This window comes from Clytia hemisphaerica, unplaced genomic scaffold (genome assembly GCF_902728285.1).
Source record: "Clytia hemisphaerica strain Z4C2 unplaced genomic scaffold, Clytia hemisphaerica genome assembly, whole genome shotgun sequence".
NCBI classification, from domain to species: Eukaryota; Metazoa; Cnidaria; class Hydrozoa; order Leptothecata; family Clytiidae; genus Clytia; species Clytia hemisphaerica.
In genome coordinates, this window is record NW_027104107.1 from 385,347 (window position 1) to 402,278 (window position 16,932).

At 36.0% G+C, this 16,932-nt stretch overlaps 1 protein-coding gene and 1 long non-coding RNA gene across 3 annotated transcripts; both read left to right on the plus strand.

The window, feature by feature from the left end:
• Nucleotides 1–670: 670 nt before the first annotated feature.
• On the plus strand, nt 671–4,437 carry LOC136813243 (melatonin receptor type 1C-like). The gene is made up of 5 exons (XM_067069755.1): nt 671–980; nt 1,361–1,524; nt 2,384–2,462; nt 3,660–3,853; nt 4,411–4,437. Exons 1-5 carry the CDS (start codon nt 737–739, stop codon nt 4,435–4,437), a joined length of 708 nt encoding a protein of 235 aa, XP_066925856.1. The 5' UTR covers nt 671–736.
• Nucleotides 4,438–5,539: 1,102 nt separating this feature from the next.
• Nucleotides 5,540–7,832, plus strand: LOC136813228 (uncharacterized). Of its 2 annotated transcripts, none has more exons than XR_010847452.1 (3): nt 5,540–5,649; nt 7,136–7,208; nt 7,444–7,832. It is a non-coding gene; the product is annotated as an uncharacterized lncRNA (long non-coding RNA). The 2 variants fall into 2 exon arrangements; XR_010847451.1 differs by having other exon boundaries at nt 7,136–7,204.
• The last annotated feature ends 9,100 nt before the right edge of the window (nt 7,833–16,932 follow it).

The window sequence follows — 16,932 nt, forward strand, 5'->3', positions numbered from 1 at the left end:
AACATAAAAGATTTTGCTTGAGAAGTGCAATCACAGCGTAGGCGAGTGGAGTCCGGGCCCCTTAGCTAGGATTGGTTTCTATTTCGCCCTATTTAAGATGGCGCAGAACTTTTTGATAAATTTTATCCGCAGTATCCTCTTGACTATTGTTTATTAGGAAAAGTAGCAATAGAGAATCAATCAATTAATCAATCAATAATCAAATCAATTAATTATTCCTGATTATTTTTTATGTTTCAATCTTTAAAGAATTAAAAGCTTTATAAATCTTTAAAGCATTAAAAGCTTTATAAATGCATGGCATGACCTTTCAGTGGGGGCATTTAGTGAAAGCTATGACTAGTTTAAAAGAGTCTACGGTCCAGCATGAAAGAGACACTGACGCAATGGTCGATGCTTGTTTTTATTTCCATTCTAGTTGCAAAGTGTCCGTTATTTTTAAATTTTTGAATGTTACTCATTTCCGTCTATCTAATGGTCATTTAATCTAATTAGCTTCATTTTAGGAGTCCCTATGGTGCCGTCATATGCCAAAAATTAAAAAATAAGGGCCTTTTCTATTTCTCGAGGATGTGAATAATGAAATTATCTACTTTTCCTCGATAAATAGACAAGTCAAACGAGAGCTCTCAACATTCAAAGTTTTCTCTTTCAATTGAAAGCCATAGTAGCCTTCATAAGACGAAAAAAAACACATCTGCTGCCCACCGCCCACCGCCCACCGCCCACCGCCCAAATGTCATCGTTCAATACAACGTACAGTAATCTCCTTTATACAACAATATCGCCCATTATCGGCACCCTCGTTGTTATCTTGAATTCAATCGAGTATTTTTGTATCCGTCGTATTGAAAAGTTGGAGAGGAGCCAATCGACGAATATTTTGTATATCAAGAGTTTGTGTATCTCCGATATCCTGGCTGGTGTGTTTATGATCATTCTGAAAAGCATGAATCCATTTATGGACAACCAGTTAAAAGGTAACAACCTTAAGTTAGAGTAGTGCCTTTTCAGAGCTAAAAGCTGTACTAAGGCCCGGGGGGGGGCACTCGATTTCTAAACGAAGGCATGTGCTGCCAAAAAATTGACTTTTCACAATCGGACCTTTACAGTGTAGCTCTTGAAGAGGGAAGAGGTACCTTTTAAGTGCATTTTACCGAACATTTCTCACCCTTACAGTATATTTTGATTGCATGCATATATTATTTTGCTGAAACCACCCCCAAAATGAGCCTTAAATATCGCGACATAAAGTGAAAAACAAATCAAAATGGATGCAAAAGAAAATTCTACTCAAGAGACTGGAGAAGATGATTGTCATTCATAGCCTATACCAATTTTTTCACTTATCTTTATCTAGGTAACAAAGCTGCAGAAGAAATATATCTCATCCTTCGTTTGGTGTTCATTAGGTTTTCATTGTTCAGTTCAATCTTCAATTTGACTGCAATGACGCTTGATCGGTATACAAGTATCTTTTGGGCAATCCAACGACGAAATCAAAGAAAATCATTCGTTTACAAGGTAAAGCTGTCAGTGTAAAAGAAAATAAACTCTTTTTATAAGCATAACGTAGCATACTTAGGCTCAATTTCGGTAAAAAACGAGCATAATGCTAAGCATACCTCCAAGCTGAAATGTTTAAAATTCGTGGAGCTTTTTTAAAACGCTGAGCTTTTAGGGTTACATCTGGCGGATTCTGGATTTATGCTTAGACTTCGATTTGTTGATTTTCTTTGGGGCAATGAAAATTTCTAAATTTTAAGCCTGAACTTCTTTGTAATTTACTCCCGCAGGCGAAAATCTTTGGGTCTAAGAAAGCTCAAACAGTTTTAAGCCAAGTTTGCAGAGTGTGCCACGTTTTTTTGAGATCTCGAATGCACAACTCGGAAAAATTCGAGTGCATGTGCAAAACTTGAGGTTTTCAGGTGCAAGTCCAGACGGTTTTTTAACCCCAAGTGAAAAGTTCAGCTTACGCTATTTTCTCCTCAAGTGCAGCTAATTTTAGCAATTTTTTACCTTTTTGGGCCAATTTCCGAGGTATAGGTGCACCTTGTCTGGACAAAATTTATCAGACGCGCTCTTCCAGTGTGGAACTTGGTATTTCCTAATTTTTTTCACGAGTGCAGCCTTGCCATACTCTGCAAACTGGCGCGTAAGCTTATTGAGCCTCCACCTGATTTTTTTTCTCATTAAGCTGCTTACATCCTTTAACAGATTTGTATTTTAGTACTGGATTAATTGGTATGGGGAATAAAATTTTTGACGAAATTCTCCAGATTAAATCCCCGGCAAAATATTGAATCCGAAATTATAAATTACTTTATCCAGCGAAACGATACAGAACCGATGTAATAAACAAAACTTTCTTATAACCATCTAGATCATTTTAGGGACATGGGTATTCAGTTTGATGGCTGTCTTGATCATCTACTGTATTCACCGTTGGGGAATCGAACCAGGTAAATTATTGGCCCCTTTGAACTACTACTGTTGAATCTCTTTAACGACACCCCTGTCTCACAGCCCCGGTGGAACTCTTTTCCTCAGTGGGGATAAAAATTCCTATTGAAATCCCAATGGGGGATAGAAATTCTATTGCTCAAAGGCTAAGAAATCCAGTGGGATGGTTTGGGAGTGCCATTTTTAAACATTTAATTTCGAGTGGGAATGAAATCTAAGTCAATTTCCCAGTGGGGCTGAAATTCCAGGGTATTTTCCTACCGGGGACGGAATTTTTGTCAAATTTTTCAGGTGGGGCTGGGATCCCAGCGGGTCTGTGACACAGGGATGTGCTATGGTAAGACATTTACATGCAAAGTGAGTCATGGGTGTTTAACGCAAGCCTCTACGACTGGAATGTCTCCTTAAAGGTTTTGTTTTTAAATAAGAGTGATATCGTTTGCTTACTCATCAATTTTAATTTACAAGCTTTTTGGTATTGAATTTACAAGGATGTGGAGCAAGATTGGTCAGAAACAGGAAAAGAAAAACCGTTTTTTGCTTATATAACACAATATAACAATAGGGAGACACTGTCCTGATATGAAACATGTGTCTGACATGAAGCGGGAACACTTATATGTAAAAATAAAATCTTTTAAACTCTTAACAATTTGCCTAATATAGATCTAACTCCATAGTTCAGAATTTCCTTTAAATTCGAACAAATTTATGTTCCCCGTGCGTATTCGATTTACGGAGACTCAACTATTTGATTGTTGATGATATTCCTAATCTATTGAAAAGGCACTTTAATCAAATGAATTTTGGCGTAATCATAAATGAGCACAAAAATTAATTTGCAGAGTCAGAAAATAATCGGAAGAGTTTGTGTAGATCAAATTTTAAGAACGCACAGCCTAAAATTAGCTCCAAATGTTCCTTGATATAAAGATTTACAGAAATATAAGATACATATAGTTTCGTAGGATTTAAATACACCTTTTCGACCGTAGTCGCAGGATCAGGCGCGTGCCACCCACTAAACTCGATCCAATCCTTTTTTGACACATTTTTCTATTGTCTATAGGTGCGAAAAAAGGACTGGGACGGTTTTAGTGGGATAAAGCGGACGAAAAAATGCCCGCGCGGCAATTGGCGGCTACGGTCGGAAAAGTTTGGGAGAATTTAATAATCTAAATCATTCATTTACACAGGAAACTCATTGATGAGTCTTGTATTCCCAATTTCGTCATACCCAGTAACTCTCATCTATCTGTTTTGTTACACTAAAATCTACCTTTGGATACGCAATCGGTCAAGAACTAACGTTTCGGTAGTCAGTAAAGAACAACCGATTGAAGGACAGAAAGAGGCGAGAGACCAAGGAAACCGAAATAACAAACAAGAAGTAAGGATATTTCCTAGTTTTCATCCACCCATTGTAAGGGTGTACTGTAATTGGATAAATTTCCGCGGGGATAAAATTTCACGGTCAATCTCATCCGTGAAATTTTTAAATTTTGTTGATGGCTTACCAGGAGACAACATTTTCATGATTTTGTGTCTCTTTTACTGTCAAATTATACATGCTGTTGTTGGTGCATTACGTATTAGCGCTTCTTTGATGCCAGTTAACATTTTAGAAGGAATTTATCTGACATGTTTTGAGTTGTGTTTCCTTATATTGTATAGCAGTATACAATATAAGGAACATATTTCATCATTTTCCAAGTCGCAGTGTCCGTCAGCGCCGAGATTCCTACTCCTTCGTGGGTAGGACCCATCCCGAATGCATTCGGAGGGCTCATATCTACCCTGGTAAAAATTCTTGATAAGTTCTTGATAAGATCTTATCAAGAAACTTTGCAAGTTCTTGTTCAGTTTCTTACTACGAACGTGCCAAGATCCTTTAAGATCTGATAAGATTCTTTTGTAAGATGCTAATAAAATTCTTGTCTGTTACAGCGATTCAAGATTCTAACCGAATCTTAGAACAACTATCCTTGGATGAAATCTTTAACTTAACCACCACTGGGCGAAATTAGAGCTTTCCATTTTGGAAAGATGTTGGAATGTTCATCTTTAACATCTTTCCTCAATTAGCGAAAGACCATTTTTACAATTTTGTGGAAATTTGTTGAAAGATCTCATTTCTTCATATTTCCAATTTTGGAAATTTCATCTTTACTATCTTTCCAAAATTTGGAAAGATGATATTTCTCTGATCGTGGAAACTCGTTGAAAGGCGGTCTTTCTTTACTTTTCCAATTTACAAAAATATGACTTTTACTAAATTTCCTAATATTAGGAAGAGTGAAAATTCCAATATGGAAAGTTCTTAAAAGTAGATTTTTTCCAATTTTCCAATTTTCGAAAATATGACTTTTACAAAATTTCCTAATTTTAAGAAGAATGAGATTTCCCATCCATGGAAATTTGTTAAAAGATGATTTTTTCCATCTTTACAATTTTCAAAAATATGACTATTAATAACTCTCCTAATTTTAGGAAGAAGAGTGGAATTTCCAATATATGGAAAGTTATTTCCTTCACTTTCAAAATTTCAAAAATATGATATTTACTACGGAACCAGATCAAACGATTCAATTTATCAACCCTAACTTATTCCTATTATCCCTTAATTAAAAGCACTTTTTTGGCATAATCTATTCTATATAAAATAGTGCCATTTTGAGGCATATAAGAAAATTAAGGAAAACTTTGTCAACTCACTTTTCACTTATATCTAGTAACCTTTTCAAAGTCTAAATCGTAAATGTGTGTGTGCGCACGCTCACGCGGTTACTCAGAATTTGGCGCTTTTTTTGGTTATGGCGCCTTGGCCATCTTGAATATTAATGAAAAACATAAGATTTCTGGGGGTCAAGAATAACTTGTAAAAATATCCTTTTTTCAACTACGTTCCAATGCATGATTAATTTTCAGAATATATAAAAGTCTAAAAGAAATTTGAAATCTCTATGCACCTAGCAAAGTGTAAAGATTGTGCTAAACATGTGCTAAATAATTAAAAACGACTTTGAGTTGTTCGGTTTTAACCCCCGGTTTTCATTTTCGTCTACAAATTCATAACATTGGAAGAAATAAGTCTTTCAAAATTCTGGTTGATGAAAGCAGGAAGCAAGCCAAACCAAGTTGTTGGAAGAAGACTGAAGCAAGACCTGATTTCTCCCCTAAGCCTTTGTAAGTACCCAATTTAGCTACTTTCCAGAGTTTAGCCACTTGAATATCCTTTTTGCCTTTGTTTTTTTGTCTTAGCTGGAATAATTTTTTTGAGACTCTTTCAAATGCTTTCTTTGGCACTTTTTTCTGAGAGATGCCTCTGGCAATACCACATTAATGCCTTTTCAGGGGACTGTGACTAGATATTTTCTTTCTATGATTGTTGTTTCTAGTGAACGTATTGCAACAATAAATACTGTATTTCTAAAATTCTATAAAGAAACAGACCTACATGTTTTACGAGGCTTTTGTAAAGTTTATGCAAATCAAATAAATAGATATAGAAATATAGGTTCAATGGAAACTTGAATAGCAGTCCTTTATGGGAGGGAGGTTGTACTTTAACAATGTGATGGGATTGGCCCTTTTTAAGCACGGTATAGTTATAGACCTTTTTTCAAAGAGGCCGCCCTGTTGAATAATTATGTAGTCTAGCAGAAAAACAATGATAAAAAAATGCATAATTATTACAATATGCATGACTCCATCATTGTTTTTATGGCTGGACTACACAATTATTCAACAGGACGTCCTCTTTGAAAAAAGGTCTATTACGGGATTTGACAAAAGAAAAGATAGACAGGAAAACGGTATTTTAAAATTAGACGGTGACAGTATTCGGCCTTATTTTTTGTCATTGTGCCACTATTTGAACTTGTACAAAACCGGTGTGACGGTGTTATTATCTTTTTCAATTTTCGGGATTCCGGGATTCAGAAAAATTTTAACGTGAAAACGGTATTTCGACCCCTACAAACCCCCTCTTTATTTGCACTAGAGGACACATTCAGGATGTGATTTTCAGCAGTTTTCTAACATTTTTGTGGAAATTCCATGCAGTCCAATGAGGCTAAGAAGGGAACAACTAAACTAGGAACTAAACCTTGAAACTAAAATAATTTTTCCTTCCAACCTACCCATCTCCAAAATCTAGGGTTTGGGTATTGACAAACCAACCTTTTTAAGTCCAGTCTGGTCCATTTGTTATAAAAGGGTTGTGCTCCATATATATTTTTTCAAGATTTACAAAATAGAACAAAGAAGTACGAAATCTACATATTGCATCAAATTGTCTCTTGAAAATTGTAATTTAAACAAATTAGCTAAACTAAAGTGAGAACGAAAGTAAATTTTTGGTTGTTTTGGTTTTTTCATAATGATAGAAATAATTGTTCTCTGATTACACAAAATGTTAGGCATTTTAAATGGGATGGATAAAAGAATAAAAAAGTTGCAGCTTTAAATGAAAAAGTTTTAGCTTTTTTACAGCTGCGATTAGATAATTCTCTTGGTATTGTCGGTCGAGCAATTGGGGTGTGATGATGTTTCAGCTTTTGCTGAGATTATGTTGAGGGTACTGTAGTGTTTTGATATGAGAGATTTTCAAACTTTTCTTAGATTTAATTCAAGCTGGTGTGTAAATATGCTTTACTCTTCCTCACCTCAGGTCACAACGTTCGACAATGTGTTGATGTGAACATGGATAAAGTCATTGTTTGGCAATAAATTTTATATTGTAAGTATGTATTTTTCTTCAAATTTCTTTTGTATTCAACACAATTAAAATCAGAGAGCATTCCTAATAAGTTTAACTAATAAGAGCATTACAAAGTGAATTCGTACTAGAAACTTTTCTCCTTCAGGCATCAGGGAGATGAACTTGACTGCAGGTATCATGTACCAAACTTGATAGTTTCTAAGATTTCTGGCAGACTTGATGAATTAAATGTTTTTGTATTTTCTTATTTTGTTCAGGAGAGATGGTCCAATCAAAGTGTTGTAGGATGCTGTGATTTTTAATATCGATTAAATCGACTTATGAATAAATATCCCAGCCATTCAAATGATTGCTGCATACCAATTTTTATAGCTATATAGTGGAAGCTGACTTTTGAACAATTATCAAATGAATTTGATGTAAACTTGGTTTTGCTTCTGCTTCATGCTTTTATCCAAGTTTCCTCCTTGGAATATATACAGTTTACCATTATTTTTAGTTTTTTTATTTAATTTGAAATCAATGGAATTTAGATTATCTTGGCTAGAGTTTTTTATATTATTTATTATTTATTAGTTTTTTAGATCCTCAAAATGACTCATCATTATACTCTAAAGCTTTTTAAGAGTGTCCAGGCAAGATTGACAATGATCTTTGTTTTCTAAACATTTTAAAAAAAAATAACCCTCAAGATATAAAGTTAAAATCTGGTTTATGGTAGCTGAATTTAATTTCTCAAGCTTTATTCCTCACCACTTTCAATTCTTTCAAATTATTATTTATGATTAGATTAAGTTTTTTATAAGAATCGCAAGACTCAAATATTTGCAAACTTTTAAAAATCATGCTGAGCCTCAAAATATTTTTCAGTTAGAATTTTTTTGTCTTCCATTTATAAAATAAACAAGGCTTAAAATATTATTCTTGGGCTTTTGAAATTTTAATTTTCTCACGTTTGAGACAATACTTGATAGTTGCATTTTGACGATTAAATGAAAGATATTCCAAAAATTGAAGAATTTGAGGCTTTCCTGGATTTATGTAATTCTTATGAAAAAAACTGTGTACTCTAGATTTTATTTTTATATCACATGCATGATTAAGTGGCTTTTAACTACTTATCGATGTAAAAGTATTTATGAAATATTTTATTAGTCAAAATTTTACTCTTTAAATTAGTAGCATTAATAGCAAGAAACGCAACTTGTCACTAATTATATAACTTCTAATTTCTTGTGGGAATTAGAGCTTTCAGCTGTTTGGAAAGAGTTTCAGATTTCAAACCTTTGTAACTTTCCATTATTGTTGAAAGGTCAAATCCCCTATAGCTTGGAAGATTTAGAAATAACGTAAATTCCACGTTTTTACAATCTTTAGAAAAAAGAATTTTAAAATGTTGAAGATAGCCTAACTAAATTTCCAATCAATGTGAAAATATGAAATTTTTGAACAGTATGGAAAGATGTGGAAGATTGATATTTCCTCGTATTTCCACTTTTTCGAAATATGGACTTTCTAATTGTTGGAAAGTTAGAAAGATGATATTGTGGAAAGATAGAAAGGTAACCTTACAAACTTTCCAATCGATGTGGAAAGATGAAATTTTTGATCAGTTGAAAGATGTAGAAAGTTGACATTTACGTATTTCCACCATTTTGAAAAGTGAAATTTCTAATAGTTGGAAAGTTGGAGTAATGATCTTTCCACTGATTGGAAAGTTAGAAAGATGACCTTGTGGAAAGATAGAAAGGTAACCTTATTAACTTTCCAATAGATGTGGAAAGACCATCATTCCACTCATTGGAAAGATGTGGAATTGTCACATTTCCACGCCTTTCCACACATTGGAAATCTCTTTTTTCGCCCAGTGCACGCGAGATAGTTTTTACGATGGTCCAGAAGGCTCAAAACACGCACTTCTAGTTTTCACGCACTTCCAGTTCTTATAAAATTTGTGAACTAGAACTGTCTAGGGTCAATGGCCCAGAATGCTCAAGTGACACTGCGCACTTCTGACTTTTTGTCACGGCGGTAAATTTCCAAGCGAGCGGCCCGCGCCATGAAATTTTTTTTGGTCTTTAAAATGAATGTCGAGTTGCGCAAAACGAGTTAATATTTCCGAGTTGTTCATATCGAGAGTTACAGGTTAAAATTTCCAAGTTAAGTGCTAGTCAGCAAAATTTCCCCTCAGTGGCAAAAATCGGGGTATTTTTCGGGCTTAAATCGGGGAAGAAAAAAGTGACCAAATATCAATTTTGTGAAAACTAGAAGTGCGTGTTTTCGCCAAAATAACTCGAGTCGAGAATCTACAGGAAGGAAAATAACTCGAATATCTAAAAGAACGAAAATTGAAGTAAAGTTAAAAAACGAGAAATAACTCGAAAATTCAAAGGGAGGAAAAATACTCGAGTTAAAATACCAGAAATAACTCGAAATTTCAAAGTCAAGGAAAAAAACCGAGTTACGAAATTGAGAATGACTTCATAAGGTAGATATAAAATGACGTCAATATTTATTTCAGAAAATAACGTCAAAACTTTTTTTCGTAACTCGGTTCTTTAACTCGGGATTTCCGATCCTCTTCGTTATATTATCATCAACTCATTTATTAAAACTCGGTATCTATTTTGCTGACCATTACGGATATCTTTCGAGAGGGACTTTTGCGTCTCTAAAATATTTTTAGAAGTGCGCAGTGTCGTCACAAAAAAAGTCGGAAGTGCGCAGTGTCTCGTGAGCCTTCTGGGCCATGACCCTAGACAGTTCTAGTTCACAAATTTTATAAGAACTGGAAGTGCGTGGTGAGCCTTAGGGGCCATCGTAAGTTTTGATCGGCGTTACATTGATTCAAGATTCTTACCGAATCTTAGGACAACTATCCTTGGTGCGTGCTCGAGACTCGAGCTCCAAACCCCTGACCCAAGAACTTTTGTAGTGACGAGTAAACAGTCTAACTGACGAGTTAGGCTAACTGTCTAGATCGCTATTTATCCGGGTAAAAAACCGCCTTGGACTTTTCAAGATGGCGGATGGTTACAACGTGTTTTAAAGAAGAAAATGTAAGAATCATTCATTGCTGAACGTGAGACGTTTTACAAACATTGAACGAGTTAAAATTTTTTGTTCTTTGACCAGTTGACCACCGTCTACAAAATAAAAGATTGTTTTATCTACGAAAATGAGCAAAAATTCAAATCACCACACCAACACCACTTTATCTACACCATCTACTCCAAATCAAAATCAACAACCAGCCAATCCTGCCCCAACAAATGCAGCATACGGATACTCACCGACAAACCACGTGCCCCCAATATCCCCACCAACAACAAAAACAAACTCCAACACCAATACTCTACCGACGAATCTTCTCCATGGAACCATTATACCAGGAAAAAGTTTTTTTAATTCTTTAGAAGACAGATACAAAACCAGAACATGCAACACTAACAACCTTGAACCGACAGATAAAATTCTACCCCTTTCGCAACCATCACAGACTACAGAACCGTCTACAGATATTCGTTTTCCATGTGACATTTGTGGTAGAGAATTTACAACTAAGGGAGGCCGATCCAACCATAAGAACAGTTGCACAAGAAAGAAATCAACCACCTCCTCCACCACCACTACCTTACCTAATTGCCACTCTACCATTCGTAACCACAAACCAACCGAACCCACTTCGCAACCTCCACCTATTGAACCAACCAATCCTACCAAAACTACCCAAAGCCAAACCACAGGAAACACCAAAACCAATAATACAACACCAAAAACTTTACTTGGTAGCCTTACTTTGATTGACCTCCACACTTTTTTCGACAACTGCTACAATGAAATTGTTTTCTACAGGAAAAACCTTTTTTTACTACCCTCCGGACGTGCTGGGAAACTTTTTATATCGGAAATGACTAAAGTTATAAATTATTGGAACAATAACTCCTCAGATCTGTCAAGTATTTCTATCAAAATGCTAATGTGCATGCCAAATCTTCTCCTACAGAAACCTCACGTTCGTTCAGGAAGCAAGGAACATTCGATTGCACTTTTGAGAAGGATTGACTGGTGGCAAAAAGCTGATTTTGATAGACTTTTACAAGAAGCAAAAGAAATACAATCTCGAATACCTGTCACTATGAATAAAGCTCCTAAAAAATCTACCACCTCCGAATTCACTAAGCACATGCTCAGAGGAAATATAAAATCGGCCCTACGCGTAATTGAAGAAGCCTCTAACAATGGTGTACTTGAACTAAATGATGAAACCCTAAGAACACTTCATGAACTTCACCCTGATCGTTCAGAATCGTCAATAGAAACTCTTCTAACCGGGGACATTACTGAAATAGACCCTATTGTTTTTGAAGCTATCGATGGACCAGCAATTCTTTCGGCCGCCCTCAAAACCAAAGGATCTGCTGGACCTTCCGCTCTTGACGCAGACGGATGGAGACGGATCTTGGCCTCCAGGAATTATGGCAACGTTGGATCTGACCTCAGAACTTCTCTGGCAAACATGCTTAAAATTCTTTGTCGCACAAAACTGGACCCAGCAACGGACCAAAGAAACATTGAAGCTTTTCTAGCTTGTCGACTGATTCCCCTTGACAAAAATCCAGGGGTTCGCCCAATCGGAATCGGAGAGGTGATCAGGCGCATTTTTGGAAAAGTTTTGATATCTACCATTAAAGGGGACATTATGAAAGCAGCAGGCTCACTGCAAGTGTGTGCCGGCCAACAGGCAGGTAGTGAAGCTGCTGTACATGCTATGAATGAAATTTTTAGTGAAGAAGACAACGACGCCATCCTTCTTGTAGACGCCTCTAACGCTTTTAACACCCTGAAACGAGATGCTTTTCTGCACAACATTAAATTTCTCTGCCCAGCAATCTCAACATACATACTAAACTGTTACAGTAAAAATTCTAGACTCTTTGTCACTGGAGGCTCCGAACTGTCATCAAGTGAAGGAACCACCCAAGGCGATCCAATGGCTATGCCTGCATATGCCCTAGGGTTGGTACCTTTGCTAGATTTATTGAAAGAGGACCCGCTATCGAGGAACGTCAAAGAAGCTGCATTTGCAGATGATCTTGCTGGTGGTGGTAAGCTTGCTAACCTATTGAAATGGTGGTCAGAAATAAACAGACTCGGACCCTACCTTGGTTATCACCCTAAGGCTAGCAAATCTTGGCTGATTGTAAAAGAGAACAAGTACCTTGAAGCTTTAGAACTTTTTGAGGGAACCAACATCAATATAACAACAAATGGTCGGAAATACCTTGGTGGCACTTTAGGAACTGAACATTTCAAATCTGATTACCTTAAGTCTAAAGTATCAGATTGGGTCAAGGAGATTATCGATCTATCAGATATTGCCAAGTCACAGCCTCAGTGTGCATACAGTGCTTTTGTAGGTGGGTTCATTCACAAATTCACCTATCATATTCGAGTCTTGGATGACATCTCCGATCTACTGAAGCCCCTAGACGACGCAATAGACCAGCATCTTATACCAGCCTTGACAGAGGGACATCACTGCAACCAGATGGAAAGGAAGCTCCTCAGTCTACCGGTGAAGTTGGGGGGTTTGGGTATACCCATCCTATCTGAGATCTCCGATATCGAGCATAGCAACTCAAGAAGAGTCAGCCACCAGCTCAAAACCGACATAGTCAACCAACAAAAGGAGCTCAACTGCAACCCACTAAACGCAACCACCAAATACAAAGTAACACGCGAGAAAGAAGCAAGACAGAAAACACTGTTACAGGACATCAGATCCCAGATGAACCAGGACGAGCTTAGAGCAAACGATCTAGCCCAAGCCCAAGGAGCGTCAAACTGGCTGACAGCATTACCCCTCAAAAATGAGAACTTTGTATTATCGAAGAGAGAGTTTTTTGACGCAATTATAGTACGTTACAGATGGCAATTGAAACACTTGCCTACTCACTGTGCATGTGGTAAAGTTTACACTGTCGAGCATGTCTTATCCTGTGCCAAAGGGGGTTTTGTCTACCAGAGGCATAACGAACTCAGGGACACTATCGCTAAGCTGATCAGTGATGTCAAGAAAGACGTCACAATAGAACCACAACTCGAGCCACTTACAGGAGAGGACCTGCCAACCGGAACAATCACCGAACCCGGAGCAAGAGCTGATATAAGCGCTATGGGGTTCTGGACTAGAGGCCAGAGAGCATTTTTTGATGTCAGGGTATTCAATGCCTACGCTCAACGGTATTCTAGGAAGAGCCTCAAAAGCGCTTTCGAAGCAAATGAAAGAGAGAAGAAAACCCACTATAACCATCGAATCATAAACGTGGAACAAGGATCCTTCACACCCCTAATCTTCACAACCAACGGGGGAACCGCTAGAGAAGCTTCAAATTTCATCAAATCTTTAGCTATCCTGATTTCCGACAAGAGGGATGAACTGTTCAATCAGACTTTAAACTGGATAAGAACAAAACTTGCTTTTGCTCTGATTAGATCCACAGTCCTATGTTTACGTGGGTCTCGTGTGCTCAAAAAGCAGAAAACTGAAAACTTGGATGATATTATTATCACTGAAGCTACTGCTTATATAAACTAGTTTTTTTTCTTTTACTATTTTCTAACCCTTTGTTTTTTCTATGTTTTAATATTTGAACCTGTACTTATACATATAATGTATGTTACGTTTTTAGACCCAGTCAACTGAGGCTCTGGGAAATATATAGAAAAAAAAAAAAAAAAAAAAAAAAAAAAAAAAAAAGATAAGATAAATTCACGAACAATAGTTGTTTAATTCTTAAGAACTAACTAGCAATTAGCTGTCGCTATGAATGCCCCGCCGATAGCAGATATTAGCCCAGAGGAACTTAGCCATGAAGAGAGCAAGGGAATCATAATCATACTATAAATTGGTGAAATGAGTCTTCATAAAAAAGTGCTCAATGTTACTAGAGCTGTTTAAAGTTAAAAACACGACCCTATGCGGTTAAAATTTCCTCAATAAGATCCATACATAACGAAAGTGTTAATCCAAAAAAAAACATGTTAAATCTACACTTTCTGATGCAAAGTGACCTGAATTAAAACCATTACTGTACAAGTTTTGCAACATGTTTAAGAACTAGAATGATATCAAAGTTGATTTTCTTCAATCACCAGATAAAAATCTTTTGAAAACCCAAACATAAGAATGTATACTGTGAAACTGAAAGTGCTCCCTTCCCATAAAGAATACATAATGCAGATTAAAGGTGAATTCCAAAATGAAATTGAATACAATTTCATTCATTTGATTTGACATTTAAAAAGTAAGTAACTTTGGACTGGTGGCATACTGTAGATATAATTTATTTGTGTCAAAGGTTACTGAAAATATCTGAAAAACTTAACAATGTTTATACGTGTTTCTGCAAAAAGTTTTCAGTTAGCTTGAATAAAATTTCTTCATGGTTACTAGCTAAAGATATAAATTTGATACCTTAAAGGAAGAAATTTTGGCGGGAATTTAATTTGGCAGATGGCCGAAAAAGTTTTTTTAGATTGAATTTAATTTGGCGGATGGACGAAAAAACTAAATTTGGCGGGAATTTAATTTGGCGTTTGCTGAAAATTTATCCTTAAAATGGCGTAGAAACAGCAAAAAAAGGCAAAAACACCTTAAAAAGATCATATTTTCAAAAAGTTCATATTTTCAAAAAGTTTAATTTGGCAGGAATTGAATTTGGCGGATGGCGGAAAAAAGAAATTTTGGCGGGAACTTAATTTGGTGGATTCTGGCCAAATCCGCCAAATTTTCTTTCCACCAAAATTTCTTCCTTTAAGGTAGTTGCTCTCAAAATTGGCAGTTGAATAAGATAATTTTAATAAAGGTTAGGTATTAATTTTCAGGGATTAAATTTGCCGGATTTCACAGCCTCTGTTCTTATTTACAAAAGACCATAAAATAAAATCCTAAGAAAATCTGAAAAGGGTCCTTCAGCGAAAATTGGTCACCATGAAAATATTAAAACATCATCTAATCCGCCACTGTACACAATTTTTTTCTATCGCTGTAATCCACTTTCCACTTCCCTGGCAACTAAGAAAGCGGAGATTCTTCAACGAAATGACTGTTATTTCAGACACCGTGTCCCGTTGTAACCACCGTCAACATGGTTAAAAACTTTTCACTTCACAGGTGGGTACAACATTGTGTTTGTATTCTATTGGACGTCTGGTTCTAAAAAGTCAAAAAGTTTGTTCAGTTTTGATTTGAGCAAAGTACGCTCCTACGTTTAACATCAACACGGTACAGTGTGCAGTAGTGGTATTAGTAGAGAGAGTGTTCGAGTCTGTTCATAATATATGACAAAACAATTCAAATTGAAATTACTCCAATAGCGTGTGTAATAATAAGCTTTTCTTAGAAGCTTGAAATGTTGTCCCAGTCTGGAATTCAGGTAACTAGGGCTGAAAATCTCTGGCGTACATACACATCGAAGTACTGTTCGAGTACTTGCGTATTGGCGTAAAAAATTATTCACAAAATAGCATCAAATACTCCATAATCCATCGTTTTGTCAGACTGTGTGACACTGTCATTGTACATTGAAGATGTCATCCATCTGTCCGCCATTATTCTGACAATCGTATAAGGTTTGATCCAATATCAGTAGTTTGATAGTTATTCATTCAGTAGCAAACAATGTCCCTCAACTAAATCCAGTTCTAGTCTTGAGCAACTACGTTAAAAAGATATTAACCACCAAGCAAAAATCTTGTGTGCTGTTTGTTGTTTGTGAAACCTTTAGCTGTATGGCTGGCAGTGCAAACGGGACTTTCGATTTCTCGCTTTCACAAATGCTCTGTGTAAAATGCACGAAAATTAAAAAAATATCACGAAAAAAAAATCTGAAGAAACAACATGAATATTTTTCTGGCGAGCAAGTCCGCTACGTGAAGCAACAAAAGCCCCTGCGGGGCAATAACTGAAGGGCATATCACCATCTATAAAGAGTTATTAATTTGATTCTTATAGAAAAAAACCTTATCAGGGAAAACTTCGTCGGGGAAAAGTGACGAAATTTTGGCCAAGTGACGAATATTTTTCCCCGACAAGAATTTAGCCCGGCCTTAACGCCTTTACCAACTACCAGCAAGTGACGAATATTTTTCCGAAACGTAGTTTTCCCCGATAATGTAAATATGTTCATATGTGCGCTATCCCTTGATTACTTTGTAAGAACTAATTACCGAAGGCTATATCACCTTCTATAAAGAGTTATTGATTTGATTCTTATAAAGTGTATGCTTATAAGAAAAATAGATATGCTCATATTGTGTGCCATCCCTTGTTTACTTTGTAAGAACTAATTACCGAAAGATATATCACAGTCTATCAAGAGTTGTTGATTTGATTCTTATAAAGTGTATGTTTTTTATAAGAAAAATAAATATGCTCATATTATGTGCCATCCCTTGTTTATTTTGCAAGAACTAATTACCGAAAAAGAGTTGTTGATTTGATTCTTATAAAGTATATGCTTATAAGAAAAATAAATATGATCATATTGTGCGCCATCCCTTACTTACTTTGTAAGAACTAATTACCGAAAGGTATATCACCATCTATCAAGAGTTATTGATTTCATTCTTATAAAGTATATGCTTATAAGAAAATAAAGAAAAAATCCAAACTGTGAAGCTAAAGGACACAAAGATATATGACGTAATCCAAAGAAAACCCGCGAAAATCGTCCGTGATT